Consider the following 23,597-nt stretch of genomic DNA (forward strand, 5'->3'; position numbering starts at 1 on the left):
GCTCCCTTCCTGTTCTATGAGACAGGTAGGAGAGGCAGGTGTGGACTGACACTTAAGAGTTGACACTGTGAGAGAGGGGAAGAAAGAGTGTTAGAGCAAACTGCCATTAAAAAAGTTGTCATATAAGGTGCTTTCTTCTAGATGCAAATTTTAAAAACCTCAAAACAAACCATGATACATTCAGAATTTGCCCCAGTAGCCAAAACCTTAGAAAGAATGCCTGGGAATACATTCCTGAATAATGTAAATACCGTATCTCTTTTTTTGTAGACAAAGCTAAAACTGTTGTTATATTTGTGCTAATACAGGTTGGTCAGATTACCTGTTTTGTAGAATCATGTCCACCAACTGATTGCTCTACACCAGTGAAGGTCGAAGGAGTTTGCTGTCCAGTCTGTTTAAAACAAACTATTAGCAAGGAAAAGAAGCCATAAATCTCCTCTAAGAATTTAAGATGTGTCCTCTTCAAATCATAACGATGCCTGGTGATGGCAAATACAGGTAACCAGAAGCTTAAAACAACAGCAAGAAATCAAGATTTTACATGACAACATTCTAATGGTGCTGTAACAGTATAAGATGATGTATTATTTTACTATTTGCCCATAAAAAGAAAACTGCAATGCAAAAATGTTGAACGGGAAATAAACAGGTCAAGATAATTCTGTGTTAAGATTCTCAGGTTAGACAAACTGAATCTGGTGCTACTTCAAAAGGACACTGTCAAGTAGTTTTAGGCACCCAAACTGACTTACCTTAAAACGTTTACATTATAAAAATCAGAACATCTCCCATTTATGAGAAATAAGCACAATAAAAATATTTACTTTTTCTTTTCAGTATTAGTGTGACTTGATGTTCAGTGCTCTGCTAATAAAGTCAGAAGAAGAAAAGCTAAAATAAAAGCTTAATAAAACTATGTTCAGAGCTGTGCTAATACAAGGGCAATTTCTGCAAGCCGTCTGTGCATTTGGATTGCTTAGTCAATTATGCCAGCATATAGACAATGAAGTAAAAACAAAAAAAATCTGTTACATTTCACCCTCTCTTTAATTGAAGAGGAAAATTAATCAGTGTTTGACAAATTGAAGAGCATAAAATTGCTAGGGAATGAGAAACAAACATCAAGTTTCTAGGACGGTATTAAAACAATGTGTATTACAAAAAGTGTTTGACAGTGTTCCTTGAATGTTATTCCTCACTTTAGGAAGCAGTACATGACTCATAAGTAGCATTTGATAATAAAATTAATATAATATTTTTTGTCAAAACATATATAATTGCTTGGCTACTTTTTAGATTCATTTATTTTAAATCAGTGTAAAGTGACCATCCAAAGTCCAGTTTGCAAGCATGCTTCTCTCCATCTCAGACGTGCTCACAGTCTAGTTACTAAGGCCCCGTTGTGAAAATGTGAAAATGTCACATGCCATTTTGCATACAAAGATAGCTACTGATTCATTGTACATATTGTCAGTAGACATATGTTCCTGAGTATATTATGGCACTGATTGTTTATGAAAAGAACAATCAAAATGAAGCATTAACCATTAATTGTGGATTGACTACTCCTTTTTATTTTTTTCTGACAAGGTATTTGAGTTTATAGGTTTTCTCCATTTTTCAGCTAGTACATGCATACTTATAACTGAGTCCCTTTATATGACTCATGTTAAAAATGATCCTCCAGTGAACTTTACTCCTCACATAATTCATTTTTTAGCACTATAGAATATATGTCTATGTCAATGCAGTGTATGTGTTAAGCACACCAATTCTTCACCTTTTTAACAGGCATATGTTATTACATTCAGTGAAAGACAACTATCATACCTCATTTTACAGTTTTGTTTTTCATTTATAGTGCATCTTCTGAAAAAATCCCTAATTTCCTACAATTCAGGGCTCAGTTCTGCAGTCCTAATGCAGAACTCTTACTGAAGTTATTGAATTCTCTGGATTCTGAGTTAATTGTTAGGATTTAGGAATCAGGGATTTAGGGATTAATGAAATCTGCACAAATGTAAACATTAGAGAGACAAAGTGGGTGAGGTAATATCTTTTACTAGATCAACTTCTGTTGGTGAGAGAGACAAGCAACATGCAAGTCTTTTCAAATTATGTAGACTTAATTTGCATAGTAAATCACATTTGTGTGTAATAGCTAATCTATTGCAACAATGCCATTTCCACTATAATATTTTGGCACATAATTTCCCTGGTTAGTAGCTTTAATGTTCTATAATTTGATAACTACATACTATGACACTGCTTTCAAACTTTGGTATATATTACAAACTTACTACAATGACTTGTTTGACGGTGTGGTAAGAGTAATATGTACATGTGAGTGGGGTGTTAAGCAAAGATGTATGTTAGAGGTACATGGGGTATTTTAAAGAATATTTCAATTGATTTTTATATATAAAGTTTTGACTTATGTAACCTATTTTAATATTTTTAGAAACTGTGTGGAAAGCATGTTTGAGTATCCTATGGTATCTAGGGCTTCACATTCCTTCCCCTTTTTTGATACTCTAGTATTTTATTCTGTTTTCTTGAGAGTCCAAATCACACAGTCACCCTGAAAGCCCTATGCACATGGAACTCCCATTGATCTACAATAAGAATTCCTCAAGAGAGAGGCTTGCAGAACCAAATCAAATATCATAATTTAAGTATGTATATGGTTATATAGACCAATAAAAAAAAAAGTGCTTCCAATGGGTTATTAATTTCATCCCCCCCACGTTTATATGAATTAAATATCCTTAGAATTTCAGATCATAGCAGAAGAGCTTTTCCATTTATACACTATATAACAGTACCATGTATCTCATTCCCCCGCTCCCTGCCGCAGAATAAAGTGAATATCTGTTGTTCTTTGATCAGTGTTTACTCATACAATATATAAAAAGATTCTGGAATAACTCTTGAAATGCTTATACCGCTTCATCTTGAGTTATTTTACATAAACATAAAATATAAAGAAAAAGCAGATCGTCACCAACAATTTTAAATGTAATAAGCAATCAAGAATTGTATAAATTTACTTGTATTAAAGTGTCTACAGATTCAGCACCGATATTAACATTTCTGAAACAGTGGCCAGTGGCTGCATGATCATTTCCTCAGTATCCACTGTGAGAATATTGCTGTAATATGTTGCAAATTGTGCATATTTATTTACTTTTTAAAACTGTTACCAAAAGCAGTCTTTGTTATTTTTATTGTAATCAGTAAATTTACCAAAGAACTGTTTGTACTGTGTAATGAATGCTTCTCAGTTGAAATAAATGGGCCACATTTCCAAATATTCTACCTGTTAATTTCTTGAAGCTACAGTGTGTATGTTTTTTATCAGCCAGACCAACAATTTCCTCGAAGAAGCTTAGTATTAACCCTCCATATCTGACACTAGAATTATCAATTAGTGGGATAAGTGAATGTCAGTTTAATAAAGTTATAGATTTGTATTTAGGTTGTGAAAGTATATATTTACCATTTACTCTATGCAGGGAGGGAGGACAGAGAGTAAAGACAGGATCAGAGAAGGAATTAGTTATTAGCAGCTGGACACTTTACAGCTTCCCAGTCTGGTCCTTTCTCAGGAAAAAAAAAATTGAAAGTTTTTTTGATATTAACCTTTCTTCACCCTAAGTAAATTGCACCGAGACACTAAGGACACTTGGAGGCCTCATATCACCTACCCATGCCTCATTCCAACACAATTCCTTCAGTCTCCCTTCCACCTTCAAAATGAGTGCACTGCCACTTTTTTTATCTCCCTCTTCTACAATTAGAAGAGGTTTCCTTCCTCCCACAAATGGGTAGTCAGGCTCAGACTGCTTGTTAGCAGCCGGCTGCTGCTACACCACTGAGCTTCTGAGGATGCCAGGCCGGGAAGTACTGCTTCTGGCCTCTGCTACAAGTGCATACCATTTTCCTTTTGTTACTTTTTGGGCTGTGGTAGAACATGCAGGAGTAAGTGTTTGTCACTGAGAAGGGCATTTGGAGTTGAGCAGGATTAGGACTTAATGCAGACAGGAGTCGTGACCCAGTCCGTCTGCTTAGCAGCCGTGGAATCACCCTTCTTTCCAGCATAGATCTTCTTAATGTCTTCCCCACAAGCTTAGAGCCCTGTTCTCTCACCATAGGATATGAGTTACTGTTGAAATCAGTGTTAGTTACTCATATCTTTTGGTGAGAGTCTAGTGCTCAAGGGATACTAGCCAGTCTTTAGGACCATCAGCCTGGAAAATGGCCAGTTTCTTAAACATTTAGTACAATACAGGTGGTGATGTTTATAAAACAACAATTTGACTAATATACCTCTGGGAAAACTAGGTATGCAATATCATGCAATAGGAAAAATTAAAGACTAATGTATTCCAGAAGCATAATTCCAAAATCTACAATAAACTGCTGTAAGAAATATCAGTAATTGAACTTGAGTTCTGCGTTCATCAAACTTTTTTCAGTTACCAGAAGAGATGAATTAAAGAAGCAGAAAACATAGATAATGCACTTTTCTGAGTAGTATTCCTCTAGGTGCTCTGCTTCAGGTATGCATTAACCTCCATGTGCCTTTGGTCAGAGATGTTTGGAAGCAATGCCCATTCAGCCGACTCATGCCCCCTACACATCTTCATTTCCGGTAGTATATAGGTCTGTGTGGGTAAACCACCCACTCTGCTGTGTTCATTAGATAGTAGTTTGCTATTTTGAGATTTCTCTTTATATTTTTCCACATTTCTGGCATAATTTTTGGACATTTATTATGGGATATGACAGGATTGCCTGGCTTTAAACATTTTTCTTCCTGCCAGGAATCCTTCTCAATTAGCAATGGACACTCTAAGTGTCTTAAGCACTTGCAGGATACAGCTTGAGAGTATATAGGTAAAATCTGCTCTTCATCTAAAAGCAGATCCCATAATAATAGGGAGATAAAATTCAAACTCTGCGTAGTAGATCAAGCCCTGAAACCAGCTTCTGACCAGAGCACCAAGAACGCTCCTGTATATAGTGTCCCATCTACTTTTAGATTGTGGTCACCAAGAACTTTTATGGGTAAGACTGTTGCTATCCCATCCTTTGTCGGGTCCCAGTCATCGAGAGCAACAAGGGTTCAGACAACCGTTACCCCCATTCTCCTCAAGGTTCTGGTTACTGAGAGCTTTGAGGGATGAGATCTACATCTGCATCTGTGGTACCAACCATCAAAAAGAGCACAACTATTAGATCTCCTTTAAAGAGGTCTCAGTCACTGGAGACCTGAGACCCCAAGAGCAGTGTTACTGAGGCGTCAGATGTGTCCAGTACTGTGAAGGTATCTAAGGCTTCTAAGAGACATGGCTCTGTGAAAAAAGACCCAGTACCTAAGACCTCTGCTACAGCTGATTACAGCCCTGTTAGCAGACATTCTACGACAAAGAGATCAGCACCATCTGGCTCTTTAGTATCCTTGATCTGTTTTTCAGCACCCCGGGCTGCTCCATCTGAGTCTACACTTGCACAGGCTCATCTTACCATGCATAATAGTCAGATATCCACCCTTGGTATTGACATCGAGCTCCATTGTTCCTCCTGTACCACAGGAGTTCCAGTACTCAGAGACCTATTTTTACCCAGTGAACCAGAGTCTCCTCTACTATCAGGTTGTACACATCTCTCAGTACTGAGATCCTCTTGGTCACCGACAGCACCTCGTCAAAAAACCCCAATTCACCAACTTCTACCATCCAAGGAGAGCACTTATCACCTCCCATGGAGAGATTCTGATTGTGACTCACAACTCTCAGTTCAGGGAGCTCATGTTTATTCAGTGGGACATCTTTTAGGATGACTGACAGTGGCTATCTCCTCCTATGCCTTATGGTCCACCACAGTGGCCTTATTGGGCCTAGAGTTCCCACTGTGATTCTCGCTCTCCCATACCTTCCCTTCCTCCTCACCAGCCAGAACCAGTAGAGGACACCTTTGAAGAACAAGAGGCAAGGGCTGATAAGGAGGTAATACCTCATATGAATATTTCATTGTCATTCCTGGATGAGTCTCTAATGCCTCCACCATCTTCCATATGAGATGATTTCAGGCAATTCCAGGAGTTGACTAAGTTAATCACAGATATGCTTCAGATTTGCCCCGAGGAAGACCAGGATTCCCATCATAAATTCTTGGGCATTTTACACGCCTCAGCTTCAGAATGTGTGGCCCTCCCAATTAATAGGGCTTTTCTGCAGCCAGCCAAGACAATCTTGCAAACTGCCACTACAACACCCTGCTACATGCAAGTTTTCCAACAAGAAGTACTATGTCCAATCCAAAGATTCAGAATTTTTATTTATACACTGAATTCCTTGATTGTGGATTCAGTGAACAAACGCGGGCAGCAGTACAACGCCAGTGGCACCCCATATAATAAGGACCAGAAGTATCTTGATCTTTTCAGTAACAAGAGCTACTCCTCTGCAGCATCACAATTCAGGATAGTGAATCAACAAGTTCTCTTGTCAAAATATGACTCTCTGAATTATAACAATTTTAACACTTTTATTGAACATTTACAAGTGGAGCACTGTGAGCAATTCAAGAACATCATTGCAGGCCTCCTTAGATGCAGAAGATACTGCAGCTCAATCTGTTTCCACTGTTATGGTGATGTGACGTGCATCTTGGCTACAGATGTCGGGACTCCCTAGGGAAGTGCAGAGCACTGCTGAGGACTTTCCTTTTTGAAGGTCACAATTTTTTTTCAGAATCTACCAATGCCTTCCTTTACAGCTTGTAGGATTTGATAGCTGCAAATAAAAGAAAGTTTAGCACTTCTCAGGCTTCTCAGAGATCTCACACAGCCCATTAGTCTACTTCCAGAGGCCACTAAAGCCATCAGCCAAGAGGCCTAGATATTCAAAAAAGAAACCAGCTACTATCAGAGCTGCATCATCTCAGCCATGTACATCATCTAAGTGGCAGTTTTGATGGATAAGTTAAGAGTTTCAACCACCTGCTCAACAGGGAGTTATTGCTCCACCATCCCAGCCTCCTTTTCCCTTTGGAAACTACTTCTCCGAATTTCAACCCAAATGAGATAGCATAACATCTGACAAATGGGCTTCTGAGGCCATAACATCTGGATACACCATCCATGTCACCTCTTTCCCTGTCCCTCTTCAGGGACACATCTCATGGTCAATTGCTGAGACAGGCTGTTGCCTCTCCCCTATATTTAGGGGCCATAGAACCAGTTCCATCCAGACATGGAAAGGGATTCTATTCCAAGTACTTTCGGTCCCCAAAAAGAATGGGGGATGTAGATGAATGTTATATCTCAGACTCTCAATGACTATGTGAAACAAAAGAAATTCAGGATGATAACCCTGGCAGCTAAAATTCCCTCTCTAGATTCTGGGGATAGGGTTGTAGTTCTCATTAGAAAATAAGAATGACCATAGTGGGTCAAACCATTTTTGAGGTGGGGTGACCAGAACTGCATGCAGTATTCAAGATGTAGGCATACCATGGATTTACACAGTGGCATTATGATATTTTCTGTCTTATTATCTATCTCTTTCCTAATGCTTCCTAACATTCTGTTAGCTTTTTTGACTGCAGCTGCACATTGAGCAGATGTTTTCAGAGAACTATTCACAATGACTCCAAGCTCTCTTTGTTGAATGGTTAAATAGCTAATTTAGATCCCATCATTTTGTATGTATTGTTGGGATTATGTTTTCCAATATGCATTACTTTACATTATCAGCATTGAATTTCATCTGGCATTTTGTTGCCCAGTCATCCAGTTTTGTGAGATCCTTTGCAACTCTTTACAATCTGCTTTGGACTTAGTTACTCAAGACAGTTAATCAAGATGATTATCTTGACTCTTGAGTTGCAAGACGCATATTTTCATGTTGCAATTCACCCCCTCACAAGACATTTGTTCTATTTATAGTCAACAATGATCACTTTTAATACAGAGTGTCCTTCCAGCCACTCTTCTGCCTCACAGATCATGGCAATTTTAGCTGCTCATCTACATTGTCTGGGCATAATTGTCTTCCCTTATCTCAAAGACTGGCTTCTCAGGGGCTGATCCTATAAGGAGTTCCTATCGGTGGTACAAACAGCTAGGTCCTTATTTCACAATCTATGCCTCCATATCAATCTCAAAAAGTCTGTTTTGATCTCAGGTTCAACCAATAGATTTTATAGGAGCCTTTCTAGATGCCATGACAGCCAGGGCTTGCTTACCATGTTCATGAATCTGCAGAATCCTATTTCAAAGATTCAGTTAAGTTACTTCAGCAAGGAATTTTCTTAGCTGCCATATGGCAGCATGTGTCTTCATAACCCAACATGCCAGATTGCATCTCTGCTCTTTACAGGGAATGCTCAGGACAATCTACATACCAGACAAGCACAGTCTCGACAAAAAGGTCTCTGTTTCTTTGGATTCTGGACTCATTCGATTGGTGGAAGAATCCCTCCAAACTCTGTGCAGGAGTCCCCTTCTTTCAAGCACATCTTGGTCCTCACACCATCCAAAGTAAATGGTCCTTCTGAAATTGAGGGCAATCAGGAATCCTTATTCCCACTTCCTCCCACTGATCGGAGACAAGTCCAAGATCACAACAGGCAACATGGCCTTCATGTTCTACATGAATCATCAGAGTGGAGCTCGCTCCCCTCACTTTGTGCTGAAGAAATAAAACTCTGGAACTGGTGCATAACCAACCAGATGGTCATCTCAGCTTCTTACCTACCAGACGATAATCTCAGCAGACACTTTTTCCAGAGTTATGAGTGGCAGCTGGATTCACGAGTCCTCAACAGCATATTTCTAAGTTGGGGATTTCCAGAAATGGACGTTTGTGCCACTACAACCAATATGAGATTCAAGAGGTTTTGCTTGAGAAGGGTGCTTGGTCTTTAGTAACTAGAAGATACCTTCCTCATTTCATGGACAAAGGACCTTTATTATGCATATCCATCAAAACAGTTGTTCGTGAAGGTTCTCAATGGGAACAAGCAGGATAAAGATAAAGTCAGTTTAATTGCACCATCGTGTCCAAGACTGGTTTGGTATCCTTACCTCATTCAACTTGCTTCTGACCCTCTACTGCAAATTCCACTCAGCCCCATCTATTGTCTCAGGAGGCAGGTCAGATACTTCACCCCAGTCTCTGGAGATCCTGCAGCTTCAGGTGTGACTACTTGATGGTCTCTGGGTTAGAGACTTTATATTCAACAGTAGTGCAAAAGGTGGTATTAAACAGCAGAAAGGAGTCCAGGCATCATGCTTATCTTCAGAAATGGAAGATCTATCAACTCTGGTGTACCCATAGACAAGTTTCTGTTGTCCACTCCTCTCTATTGGCTGACCTAGACTACCTGCTAGAATTAAAAGGAATAAGTCTTACTATGAGTTTGGTCATGGTTCACTTGGTTGCTATAATAACCTTTCATTCACTGATAGAAGGTTTTTGGGTTTTTGCTTATCCCACTACATCAAATTTCTCACACGCCTGGTTAATCTTTTTCCACAAATTAGAGGACCTACTCCAGTTTGGGACTTGAAACTTGTCCTTAATTGTCTTATGAAATATCCCTTCGAGCCACTAGCCACATGTTCATTGCTTCACCTATCAATGAAAACAGCTTTCTTGGTGGCCATCATTTCTGCCAGAAGGGTTGGTGAACTGGGAGCTTTAATGACAGATCCCACCCCCATTTACAGTGTTCTTCAGGGAAAAGGTCTCTTTATGACCACATCCTAAGTTTCTACCTAATGTATCCTCTGAATTTCATATTAACCAGTCCATTCATCTTTCCAAAACCGCATCAGACTAGGCAGGAAGATTGCTTCCATATCCTGGATGTCAGAAGGGCATTAGCCTTCTATTTGGAAAGAACCAAACCATTCAGAACATCTCCCAGGCTGTTTGTTTCAATTGCAGATGGATCCACAATCTGCCCAGAGACTTTCAAGATAGATCTCTGGCTGTATCATTTCATGTTATGATTCTGTCAGGAATGATTAAAGGATTAGAAAACATGCCTTATGGTGACAGACTCAAGGAGCTCAATTTATTTAGCTTCACAAAGAGAAGATTAAGTCTATAAGTACCTTAATGGGGAACACATATTTAATAATGGGCTCTTGAATCTAGCAGAGAAAGATATGACACAATCCAGTGGCTGGAAGTTGAAGCTAGATAAAATCAGACTGGAAATAAGGTGTAAATTTTTAATGGTGAGAGTAATCAATCATTGGAACAATTTACCAAAGAGTTGTGGTGGATTCTCCATCACAGACTAGAGCAGGGGTTCTCAAACTGGAGGCTGGGACCCCTCGGGGTTCGCGAGGTTATTACATGGGGGGTCACGAGCTGTCAACCTCTAACCCAAACCCTGCTTTGTCTCCAGCATTTATAATGGTGTTAAATATATTTAAAAATGGTTTTAATTTATATGGGGGGCGGGGTCACACTCAGAGACTTGCTTTGTGAAAGGGGTCACCAGTAAAAAAAAGTTTGATAGCCACTGGCCTAGAGGATCACAATGGTCACTTCTGGACTTACACTATAGGAATCTATGAAAACTCAACCTTCTTCTAGACTGCTAACTCATTTTATAAGGCTGCAGTCTACTTCCATGGCATTATTCAAGAATGTTCCATTTGATGAGATTTGCGAGGTGACAACCTGGACTTCCATTCATACTTTTTCCAAGTAATTTGCCTTACTACATGTCTCTAGAGTCGATGCTGTGGCTGGCAACACAGTTCTGTTTTCTATATTAGACTCTGTTCCAAAGCTCCATCTTCTTTGTGGGGATACTGCTTGGGAGTCACCTGAAATGGAGTACCCATAGGGATACTACTCAAAGAAGAAGTAGAGGTTATTCAGCTTTTGCATTAACTGGAGTTCTATGAGACGTGTGTTCCTATGGGACTTTCCTTTCTCTCTACTTCAGATTTTCTTCTGCGGGGCTTCATGGTAGAGAAGGAACTGGGTGATGGTCATCCATGGAGCTCTATATATCCTTGCTACAGGGCATGAACATATATGAGCTGCATGCATGGACTAAATGGGCACCACTACCAAAAATCTCTGATCAAAGATAAAGGAAGCTCACATGCACCTGAAGTGGAGCGTCCATAAGGACACATCTGTCAAAGAACTCTAGCTACTGCACAAGGTGAGTAACCTCTCCTTCTTGCTTATTAGCCACAGGTTAGTGAAGCTACTTGAAGTAATGGAAGCAGCAGGTAGTATCTAAATAAGGTTTTTCTAGTTCTGTTTCTAACTTGGCTTTTTTCATATATTTTGGATTAGATATAGCAGGTGTGGCCAACCTGAGCCAGAGAAGGAGCCAGAATTTACCAATGTACATTGCCAAAGAGCTGCAATAATACGTCAGCAGCCCCCCATGAGCTCCACCCCGCCCCACTCCCAGCGCTTCCCATACACCAGCAGTCCTGACGATCAGCTCCTCCCCCTCTCTCCCCACACCTCCCAATCAGCTGTTTTGTGGCATGTAGGAGGCTCGGGGGGGGGGAGGGGTGAAGGCATAGCAGGCTCAGAGGAGGGGGCGGGAAGGGGTGGAGTGGGGTCAGGGCCTGTGGCAGAGCCAGGGATTGAGCAGTGAGCACCCCCCAGCACATTGGAAAGTTGGCACCTGTAGCTTCAGCCCCAGAGTCGGTGCCTATACAAGGAGCCGCATGTGGCTCCAGAGCCACAGGTTGGCCACCCTGAGATATAGGGTACTATACTGTCAAAGCCAAATGTGAGCTTCACATGATCCTGTTGGGCAATACTATCACAGCTGAGATGAACTGAGGCTCCCTATAAATAGATGTGTGTGTATATAAAACATATGTGTATTATATAATATTTCATGAATGAAAAGTAGGAGGGAGCCGTTTGCAGAGTGTTTTATATGAAACTCCCTCAGCTCTGGAATTCAGTCCCCCTTTGGTCCACCACAGCCTGGATTTGTTATCCTTCAGGTCATACTGCAAGGGCCATCTTTGCTCCTAGACATTTGGAGAAGGTGGTGTTTATGCGGAGGGATGAGCAATTTAGAATCCATTAGGCTGCCAGTTGGTTATCCCCTCTCATACAGTGTAGACTTTGAGTGTCAACTTGAAACGAAGACACAAAGAAGCCAAACTAATATGCCACTAAATTATGCCTCCCCCCGCCCCAAAAAAAATTGTTGACAGAGAATATTCAACCATCCTCCTTTAAAATGCTTCCATTTCTGAATAATATTTTTGTCTTCACCTTAGGAGAGAATTGGTGTGGCAAAGTTTTGGGATACCCTGATCTAGTTAATTATATGTCTGACTTGTGGTTTTTTTCACAGATATACTCAATTTCTCTTCGTAATCTAATAGGGACCAAGTGCTTGAACTTCAGTAGAGGGCAACTTAATAAATAAATATGTAAAAGGGGAGAACCTACTCCTCCAAGAGAACCTTTAATAATAGCAGAGTTCATAAGTACATTAACAAACTTCATCCCTTCACTACAGTAATACATTCACAAAAATAAAGACTCAAATCTAGGGGACAAATTGTTTGTTTAATATTTAATTCTATTAGAGTGCTTTTGTATTCATCACTGAGTGTCTCTCTTTTAGTAACTTGTCATGATTGTAAAATAGATGGAGCCTTGCTTAGAAGCTTTTGCTTCCATAAATGTCTTTGTCTTCGGCCAAGCTGGAGTACTGCCAGGGTTCAACAGAGTTAACTGCCAACTTTAGTAATGGGGGTTTCTAAAACTTTCTGGCTGTATTTTGGGAAGGATTAAATTAGATTTGAAGTACTCTGGGCTAATTGATTTATTCCTGTTGTTTAACTTCATGCAAGGAAAGACGCTGGGATAGGAACAGTTAATATGGTTAGTTTTTGAATACTGGACAGTATCTTATAAAAGCCCCCCCAAAATAAATAACGACTACAGCTTATATAGTCTCTGTTCTGCTACATGTCTGCTGCCCCCTTTGGCATATGACCAGTACTATGGATGTTTGTGTGTGTACAAACCAATTCCCATGGCAACTCGTAAAGATAAAAGGCAGCCCATGAGAGAATTGCCCATTACACAGTCCTGGCCATTTGCAGGCTCTCAAGGGCCCGAACCACCTTACAGAATGCACTTCATTAGGCAGACAAGGAACAGTATGTCACTATAAATTAAGGGCAGAGTTTTCTTGAAGGAATTCCTTCTGCTACCTGCAAGTTCATCACTGCATTACCACACAGTTTTAGGTGACGGCAGCCCAGGATGTATTTCCAAGACAGAAATCCTGTGAAAAGAAAATATATTCGGTACAGGATTTGTCACCACTTGTCATCAATTTCTCATTCGTTTTGCTGAAATCTCCTAAAGGGTAAAGAAAAAGAAAAAAGGCAGCCGTGTGGGCCATGCTCTAATATTGACTGGTTACAAGTGAAATGCGGGTATAAAAAAATATCTTTCTGGCCAGACTTCATGACTGCCAAGCATTCATCCTATTGGAACAGGTGCTCCCACTGCTTCACCCCCTGTCAGCAATATATCAAATTACCCTGGGCAGTTTACCAAATTATGAGAAATGTGGCTGCTATTTAGGATTTCAATTAGCAGGTTTTGGTCTTCAGAGACAAATGAGCTTCTCAAGGTTTCTATTGTTACATCAGTCATTGCATAGCAGAGCAAGGAGACAAGCACAGAGCTCAGGGCTTACAGAGATGTATTCATTAATACTTTCTTCCTTGGGGCCTTGAAAAGAAATTCCTGCTATGTCACTGAAAAAACTAATCCCTTCCATCAGTTAAACTTTAGAGCCAATTAGCTATCTCCATGGAATATATTAACTTCAAACTGTAAGATAGGAAGAAAAAAATCCCATGGGATCTAAGTAAATGCTTCTGAGAATCTGGCTCCCTGTACTTACTCATATGAAGGACAAGATTAGGGCCCTACCAAATTCACGTCCATGAAAAACACGTCACGGACTGGGAAATCTGGTCTTTTGTGTTCTTTTAGCATATACTATACAGATTTTCAGGGAGACCAGCGTTTGGTCTTGACCCAAAAATGAGTTGCGGGGGGTTGGGGAGGTCATGGTATGGCGAACCATAGCCACTGGGAGCTGCGAGTGGCCGTACCTGTGGACACTCAGGTAAACAAAGCATGTCGCGGCCCACCAGGGGCTTACCCTGAACAAGCCACAAACCAAGTTTGGGAACCCCTGGCTTAATTATAAAAATGTTACACAAAGTGTGTTGGTGCAGACCATGAAGCATATACAAAAACTAATAAGTCATTTATTCTTGAATTGTAATAAATCTAAATCCATCAATTCTATTTTTATTTTTTTGGCACCTAATTTCTTGGTGAGTATCTACAAAGGTCCGGTCAATGTCTACAAAGGTCCACTGGCATGATTTTAAAAGAATCTTTATTCCTTCTATGTAGACTGTGTTGTAACAGATACTTGCAATATTTATTAGGTACCATTTTGTAAATTATTATTTTACTATGTTGTGTACTCCTTTGTTAATAAACTTAAGGTAGCAAATAATCTTATCGTGAAAACAGGGCCTCATTCCAAACCAGTCAGTCGCCAAGTAAACTGAACTAGCCTATATCAAGATTTTAATCGATTAATCACAGTATTAATTGAATAAACTGAGTATCTGTGGATACTCTCCTCAATACAATCTATGTAATAAGACTCCAGAATTGTCACTCTGTCTATATGTCACTCTGCAGTCTAGAATATCTGTTGAGTCAGTATGAAGCAATGGAAACAGCTACAAGCATGATTCAGAGCTGTTTTTGTTTAGAATATCACCAGGGTCAATCATTACTCGGTTGACAGTCTGTTCACATCCATTATTAAAGTTCTCAGTTATTTCACACTTTATGCATTACACCATTATGACAGCACAGGCTTACACTTAGTAGTACTATACTCCTTTGAGTTGCTACCAACATGGATTTACATAATACTAAGAAGTGTAATTTGTACTACTGTTGTGCAGAAACCTGTATTTTAAGTTGTCCAACCTGGCCAGTTATATAAAGTTGTTTATAAAAGTAAGCAAAAGCTAGAGAAAGAAATCATCTATCTGGATTGTTTCAGTTAAAAGAAATACACAAATGGGTCTTCAAGGCTTCTTGTAATGTCATGAATTGGTCTCATAACAAGCTGAAAGATTCTCGAAATGGGAGGAAATGTTAGTAGTTAAAAGCCCCAACATGTGTTTTGACTAAGTAATTTTAGCGGGATTTGGTTGCCTCACCTTTCTGGACCTTGTTTATCTGGAGCTTGCTGAAAGAGCCAGCTGGACAGCAGGTCTGTTGGACTGGAATGAGTGAGCTACACAAGCATGGCTGCTGTCTCTTTAGTCCTGGGATCCCACCAGGAAACCATTGGACTATCATTGTTCTGATCCTACAGATATTCTGACCTAGCCTGAAAGAGGAAACCAAGTGACATCCCCACCTCAACTGGCTTCGGCTAAGTCCTGAACACCCCAGTGGGAGGCAGCATGGATAGAGCACGGCCCTGTGATTCAGGACAACTGGGTTCTATTCCCGGCTCTGATATTAGTCTATTGGGCAAGTTACGGAAACTGAGGCACAAAGAGGCAAAGTATCTGTAAAATAGGGACAGAGATGCTGTTCTCTTTTGTAAAGCACTGTGAGATCTACTGCTGAAAAGCACTATATCAGAGCTAGAGAGTATTATATTATCCAAAATGTGAACCTGAGGTTCCTGATGGAATTCCTTCCCTAATGTATCATTTTCCTTCTCTCTGCTTTCTTTTTCCTATTTTTGCCTTTTGTCTAACAAGATTCTAACTTGCAGGCCAAGACAAATCCACCTTTTGAAACATTGCTGTGCGCCTGGGACCAGAAGAGCAAGCAATGCTTTGACACTCAGAAAACTGTGTCATGTCTCAAAGTGCCTGATAAAACCACATGTTGAGCCAGTAATTTCCCAGCAATTAAGATTAAGATTAAGCATCAGAGATGGAAGAGAGAAAATGTTTCTCCCTTCATGTGTGTGAAACAGGCTCAGACTTGAGCAAAACCCACCACCACCACCAGTAGCTCAAGACCATCTAAATTAACTTTTAGTCTTTTCCCCCCAAAAGGATATATAATTAATGCCATCTAAAAAGACTGCCAATCTGGGTTTTCTCCCCATTAAAAGACTCAGTAAAACTAAAGGGAAAAGGAATACGGTAAAATGCTAAAATGAGAGACTTACTTAATTCTTTAATCATCAAATTCCTCCACTGGCTATCTTCCTTCTTTTTGTGTGTGTTTACTGAAAGATTGAAAAGATTTTCAGTGGTGGTTGTTACAATGGGAGTAAACCAAAAAAACCTCACAGGAAATCCTGAACCATACCAAATGCTTTATTCTTTCTAAGCTGGTAAAAGAGTAGACTGTGTTGTGACAGATCATTGCAATATTTATAAGGTACCTTTTTGGGTTTTTTTAAAAAAAGTAATAACATTTTATCCCAAGCTGAGGTAAAACACAATACTGTATAAGAAACAGTGTGCACTGTCATAGACAACATCTCTAACAAATAGTCTCACATCTACCTGTATAAGATACTGCTTCTCTGTGAGATGTACTGCCACAGTTGCAGGCAGCAGAGGCACCTGGGTTGAAATAGTATATAGAAGACAGGGTGCCAGGCATGTAGCCTTTATTTTAATTTGACTGGCTAGTCCTGTGTTAAACTACAGTGTCCCTATTGTGTGAGCTTGGTTCCTATGGTGCTACAGTTTTCAGATCAGTAGGGTGAAAGTTACCTTTTACGATTGCCTTAGAACGGGAGACTTTTAGAGCCACACAAAGAACAAATACACTGACCAGAAACTCAGTCATAGGTGAAAAAAAAACAAAACCAACCTCCTCACCTATCCAAAGATATTATAGAGCCTGTTGAATCTATCAACAGGTGGTCATTGATAGATGGGTGCTTCCTCCTGGAGTCTCCCCAGTGAGGTCTTCCATCAGGGTCTTTCCACTTTAGCCGAGCCAGGGAACCTCTTGGTGTTCTGACCATGCCTATCATCTTATACATGAAGGTTCCAAACCTCCTTTTTCTTATCTGAACTTCCACACCCCATAAACTTTGGGATGCCCCACTTTACAGAGGTTAAGAACATAAGAATGGCCATTCTGGGTCAGACCAATGGTCAATCTAGCCCAGTAGTGTTCTTCCAACAGTGGCCAATGTCAGGTGCTTCAGGGGGAATGAACAGAACAGGTAATCATCAAGTGATCCATCTCGTTGCCCCCATTCCCAGCTTCTGGCAAACAGAGGCTAGTGACACTTCAGAGCATGGTTTTGTTATCTTAGTTCCCCTTTTCAGTATTATCATTTTATTAACATTTACATCACCTATTTCCAGGGTAACCTGCAGTCAGAACATAACTTTCCATGATGTTACAATCAGGTGTCTTACAGTCTAGATGTGTACACTGCAACATATTTCCAGAACATCATCTATTGGCACACTCTTTTTAGTAATAGTTACTTTACTGGCATGGGATTATTCTTAGGTCACCCACTTAAATCTAGTGTCATTAAATTGAAATCTTACAGCCCTTAGCCTGTAGGCCTTGCACTACAGCCATGCTTCACTTATGCACCTAATACACACTCATCACTCCTAAATATTTGACAATCCTACTTATCTCTATTCATCACACATTGATTACATATTTAATAACATAAGTTAACGACAACAATAAGCACAATTAAATGATAACATTAACTAATTGTGTACAGGCAGGGCTCTGTCCATTAGGGTCCAAGACCTTTAGTACTCACTTTCTCCCCAGATCTGTAACAGCCTGAGTTTGTTACCCTTGAGGACATCCTGCAAGTTCCATTTTCCCCCCTCTTGTCTATGAGAAGATGGATATTGGGTAGGACATTGTTACTCCAGAAAAAGAGACTATCCTGAGGATGCAGAATCATTCTCCCATCTAACCTGCCAGTCTCAGTACATAGCCATTGGTACAGTTGAGTCTGCCAGTAGTCCAAGATCCAACATTTTCTAGATGAGTTCGAATCTCCTTAGGAGTCTCTTCAATCCCAGGTAGATGCAGCCCTGGACAGAAGCCCTAGAAGGTCAGGGACCCAGCCTCTGGCCAGACAAGATTGGCCAAGTTACAGATGGTACTGTATGCCATAGGGTCCTCCCTCACCAGTTGATCCCTCTTACTGGCACTATTGGGGGCTGTCGGTGCTCTACCTTAGACACCTGGGATTGGTGCATGAACCCTATTTACCATTGCCTGGCCTACACCTACTGCCCCATTAGAGTATTCAGAAGAAGTATGATGGGATTCATTCCCCATAGCGGCACCTCCTGTTGGCTGGCTTGGGGATTAGCTCTCTCAGCGGTGCACCTTCTGGTGATGCCTCTTCCACCACCTTTTCTTCTGGCAGACCCACCTCAATCGAGAAACCACAGTGTCCTTTTCATGACTCGGCCCTCCAACTTTTCATCATCTGTGTTTTCTCCCCTTCCAGAAAGGAAGTATCTCCCAATTCTATAGTCCAGCCACTTCCCCGGCGGCAAGTGGGGGGGACCCAGTCCTGCCCACTACTCTGGATCTTGGCTGAGGGATCCTGTAAAAGAAGCCTCTGCTATGTCTCTTTGATTTCTCTGCCAATACTGCTTCAATTCCCTGGGCCACTTCCCTGTGGCCCCAGGACCTTCTGTGCCATTTTTTCAGGGCCTCCAGCTTGCAAGTCCCAGGAGCCAGCCAGGAGCACACTCTTACTCCCCTGGTCCCTGCAAGCAACTGCTCTGTCCAAGGTGCTATTTTCCTGAAGCCTGCTAGAAACACAGACTTCTCTTTTTGCTCTAACCACAGCCACTGACTGTCTCTGAATCTCCATCTCCTTTTATGTAAGCCCATGGGGACCTGATTGGCTTCTCTGTGCAGCCTCTCTGCAATTGGCTGCTCCCCGCATAGCTTCCCTAGGCTGCTTTTAACCCATTCCTTTCTAGTGTGGGGTGAACTCCCCAGCACAGGAAGAAAGCAAGATGGTGCCAATGGTTCTGGGGGCGATTTCACCAAACAAAGTGGTTACACGATCATCTCAGTCTCCACCTGATTATTTCAGACAATATCAGGGTGGTGTCTGAGCTAGAGATTCAGCTTGAGTAAGTTCAGGAGCCTCAACAGAGATTTTCAGCCTTCCCAGTCAGATGGCCCTTCCAATCAAAAAGGCCATCATGTACCTAGCAAAGGTGGTGTGGCACATTTCTGCTTCTTCTGCTCCCACCCCAAAGAGGGCCAAGAAGTGTTACTCTTTTCTGTCCAAAGTGGGGCAGGGAGTTTTTATCCTCACACCCACTACCTAAATCCTTGGTCGTACAAGAAGTTACTGAGTGATACAGGAAACAACACCCAAAAGCTACTCCCTCTGACAAGGCACCCAAGCACCTAAATCTCCTGAGAGGTTTCTTTTCTTCCACCTCCCTTCAGTTTAGGATCTTAAATTATCAGGACCTCCTGGATAAATATTATTTTATGCCAAGTTTCTAGACTTTAAGGACATGTTCTCAGTAAGGGATAGATCCCACTTCCAGGCCTTAATTAACAAGGGCAAACCAGTGACCAAAACTTCCCTTCAGGCCATGGTGGATGCTCTGGACACTGCTTACAGAGAAATGGCTACAGTTATTGTTATGAAATAGACTTGTGCTTATCACCCCAGGTTTCCCTAGAGATGTGTTGAGTACCATCCAGGATCTTCCCTTTGATATCATCAATCTGTTCCACAAAATGACAGATGCAGCTCTCCATTCCCTCGAGGACTCAAGGAAAACTGTTTGCTCTCTGGGCTTCTATATTTCTGCCCCCAGGAAAAAACATCATAGACAGTGTTATAGAGTGAGAGCATCTCCTCAATCCTCATATCATCAACATCATAGAATCTCAGGGTTGGAAGGGACCTCAGGAGGTCATCTAGTCCAACCCCCAGATGACATCCTCAGGAACTACCGTGTAAAAGACAGAGGGTTTATAGGACCAGGAATGCAGCCCTTGCAACATCCACCACCACATCTCACTGTAACACGCAGCCAAAAAGTTTCTTTTCATGGTACTGTTGAGACACACATTCCTTTATTGATACTACATCATTTCCCTCCTCAGGGTTTTGGAAGCCACCTTATCCAATTTGTCCAAAACTGGAGGCCCTAACTACTGACAAATGGATACTGGAAGTTATTCACAAAGGCTATCAAGTTGAGTTTCTCGCAACTCCTACCCATAAACCCTTTTCCTGGTTCCTTTTCAGGGACCATTCTCATGAGCCATAGAAAGGGTTTCACTTCATCATCAACAGAAGGGGTTCTACTACCTTTACTTCTTGATCCCTCAAAAGAGTGGGATATGGAAGCTGATTCTCAAACTGAACATATTCATCCAAAAGCTAAAATTCTGCATGATCTCTTTGGCATCAATAATTACATCTCTAGAAGAAGGCACATGGTTTTATGCCACAAGGCCACTGCATACTTTCACATAGACATTCACTCATCCCACAGGAGGTTCTTCAGATTCCTCCTCAGTCTAGACCATTATTAATTAGTCCTCCCCTTTGGATTAAGTAGGTATCCAGGGTCATTACAAGAGTTTTTTCAGTAGTGCAGCCTGGATGAGAAGAAAGAGTCTCATGTCTTCCCATACCTCAACAATTGGCTTCTGATGGGCAGATCATATGAAGGAATCCAGCAGGCAACCTACTGCCTTCACTAGATGTTTAAGTCAATGACAAAGAATCCATGTTGATCCCCATGAAGTCCACAAACTTAATAGGGGGGACATTGGACTCATACATAGTAAGAGTTTATCTGATTCTTGGGCGGTTCGAAGTTATGGGTGTGTTTATGGCACGTTCAGACCCTGGACTTCAGTCAGCACTTGCCTTTCCCTTCTCGGACACATGGCCTCACTCACACATGGTGCCATTTGCCAGGATCTATCTTCATTGTCTGCAACCTTGGCTCCTGTCCATGTACTCAAAGAGGAGCAACATCACAACAAGATGACAATTCTGTCCAAGGTTTTGGACTATTTTGTCTGGTGGACAAAGCTGGTAATGGTGCAAATTGGGGATCCCTTTCCTTACATCGACTCCTGGGGAAAGAATCATTACTGATGCCTCCCTCTTAGGCTGAAAAGCTCATCGGGGCAAACATACCACACAAGGCATCTGAACCCTTCAGGAGTCCAAAAAGAATATAAATTTACTAATCTCAAGTTTCATATGAGTCAAACCATCCACTTAATGGTATTTTTTCCTAAATCACATGCTTCAGATTAAGAGGATGCTGTATTCTCTGCATGTCTGAAGGGCACTGGCCTTTTTATCTATAAAAGATATTAGAAAAACACCTAAACTATTTGTTTCCATAACACAGAAACCAAGGAGTCAAGCTATAACTGCACAGAGACTTTCAAAATTAATTTCTGGTTGTATTATCCTTTGCTTCCAATTAGCCCTAGGGGGGGATGAGTGCTCATGCCACCAGAGTGCAAGCAACCTCTGTGCATATCTGAGAGATGTACCTCTACTGGAGATATATAGGGCAGATAATTGAAGCTGCTTGTACACCTTCACAAAACATTATGCTTTGGTTCAATCTTCTACGGCAGACACAGCTGTAGGGACAGCAGTATTACAGTCAGCCATCACTTCTGTGTCCTGTTTGACCTCCTGTTTGACCACTGCTTGTTACTCTCCAACATGTTGAATATATACACAGACTATCAGTTAAGGAATATATGGAGGTTACTTACTTGTACCTGGAGGTTCCTCTAAATATGTGGTCCCTATCGGTATTCCACTGTCCCCTCTGCTGCAGATTATTTGGATTTGTAGTAAGAGTAAGAACTGGAGTGGTGCTGGTCTGCACTGCTCTTTATGCCCTAGGTTTGGGGCATTAGGAGAGCTGTGGCACATGTGCAGACCAACTGACATTGCTTGCAAGAAAACTCCAGACCCGGGTGCATGGTGCACTTGGGTACCCACATGTGTAATACAGATAGGAACCATGCATCTCAAAGAACCTCCAGTTACAGGTAAGTAGCCTCCATTTTGTTAGCTGCTCTGGTCTCAGTGCAGTGTCAGGAGATCCTCTGACAAGAATACAGTGGTTCCATGAAGAAGTTGTCAGTGAGACGAGGTATAGTTTGCTAGCCTTCACTGTTAAGACAGGGCACCCATTTCCACATGAGGGCTCAAATCATCGACCTGAAGAGCAGTTGGCAGACCCTTTGCACCCCCTTGTGGCTGCAGTGCCTCTGCTCTCCTGCTTCCAGGCCCTTTTCTTTACAGACATTTCACACACTTGCTTGTCCAATCACATCCTTTAGAGGGGTCTGTGTTTATTAAAACAGTTCAAAACAAAACTCAGGGTACGTCTACACTACAAGACTATTTCGAATCAACTTAATTCGAATTTGTGGAATCGACCTTATGAAGTCGAAATTGTGTATCCACACTAAATACACTAGTTAGACTGTGTGAGTCCACAGTAACGGGGCCAGCGTCGACTTTGGAAGTGGTGCACTGTGGGAAGCTATCCCACAGTTCCCGCACTCCCCGCTGCCCATTGGAATCCTGGGATTTCCCCCCAATGCATGCTGGGGGGAAAAATGTGTCGAGGGTGGTTTTGGGTAACTGTCATCATTGAACCGTCAATCACGCCCTCCCTCCCTCCCTCCCTCCCTCCCTGAAAGCGCCTGTGGGCAATCTGTTTGTGCACTTTTCTGCTCAGTGACAGCGCGGGCGCCACAGCACTTTGAGCACGGATCCCGCTGCAGTTATGGCCGTTGTCAACTCCTCGCACCTTATCGTCCACCTCTTCCACAGTCAGCTGCTGAGAAATAGGGCTACTTTTCAATGGTGCTGCGAGCACTGGTGGACCATGGGGGACGTTTTACCAACATCAACGTCGGGTGGCCAGGCAAAGTTCATGACGTGCGTGTTTTCAGGAACTGTGGTCTGTTTAGATGCCTGCAGGAAGGTAGTTTCTTCCCGGACCACAAAATAAGTCTTGGGGATGTGCAGATGCCTATAGTGATCGTTGGGGACCCAGCCTACCCGCTAATGCCCTGGCTCGTGAAGCCCTATGCAGGCGCCTTGCATAGCGACAAGGAACTCTTCAAGTACCAGCGAGCAGTGAGCAGCGTGACCTGTGACTGTTCAGTTTCTTTACAGAGAAGCTGAAGCTGCCCCTGTTTCTTTACCAAGTGACTGTTGACTAGCATCTGCAGTTACATACCCCGCCCACCCCGCTTCCCCAACTTCCAACACACATTTAAAAATAAAATACATGTTCCACTGTAACTTTACAAAGGTTTCTTTATTGATGACTTTGCGTTACAGGGTTGAAACTGGGACACGGACTGTGCTGGGTAGGGTGTGCAGTGATGTAAAGACCGCCTGTAAACTCGAGGAATGACAGGCTCCTGCTCCCAGAGCAGTCTGCAGTGCCGGACTGGATGTTTCAACGGAGCCTGCCATCCCTCCTTTTT

General features: G+C 41.7%; 1 protein-coding gene and 1 long non-coding RNA gene across 2 annotated transcripts in view; one reads left to right on the plus strand and one right to left on the minus strand.

Moving 5' to 3' along the window:
* The window catches only part of PXDN (peroxidasin), a 139,255-nt gene extending 136,061 nt beyond the window's left edge, over positions 1-3,194 (plus strand). Inside the window, exon 23 of the mRNA XM_045011683.1 lies at positions 309-3,194. Within this exon, the coding sequence (XP_044867618.1) occupies positions 309-434 (126 nt within the window). The 3' untranslated portion in view covers positions 435-3,194. The remainder of the gene's footprint in view (positions 1-308) is intronic.
* A 5,775-nt stretch (positions 3,195-8,969) lies between these two features.
* The window catches only part of LOC123367632, a 29,778-nt gene continuing 15,150 nt past the window's right edge, over positions 8,970-23,597 (minus strand). Inside the window, exons 2-4 of the long non-coding RNA XR_006578572.1 lie at positions 16,279-16,338; positions 13,247-13,320; positions 8,970-9,399 (exon numbers count right to left, since the gene is read on the minus strand). This is a non-coding gene — a long non-coding RNA (uncharacterized LOC123367632). The remainder of the gene's footprint in view (positions 9,400-13,246; positions 13,321-16,278; positions 16,339-23,597) is intronic.

This window comes from Mauremys mutica, chromosome 3, assembly GCF_020497125.1.
Source record: "Mauremys mutica isolate MM-2020 ecotype Southern chromosome 3, ASM2049712v1, whole genome shotgun sequence".
NCBI classification, from domain to species: Eukaryota; Metazoa; Chordata; order Testudines; family Geoemydidae; genus Mauremys; species Mauremys mutica.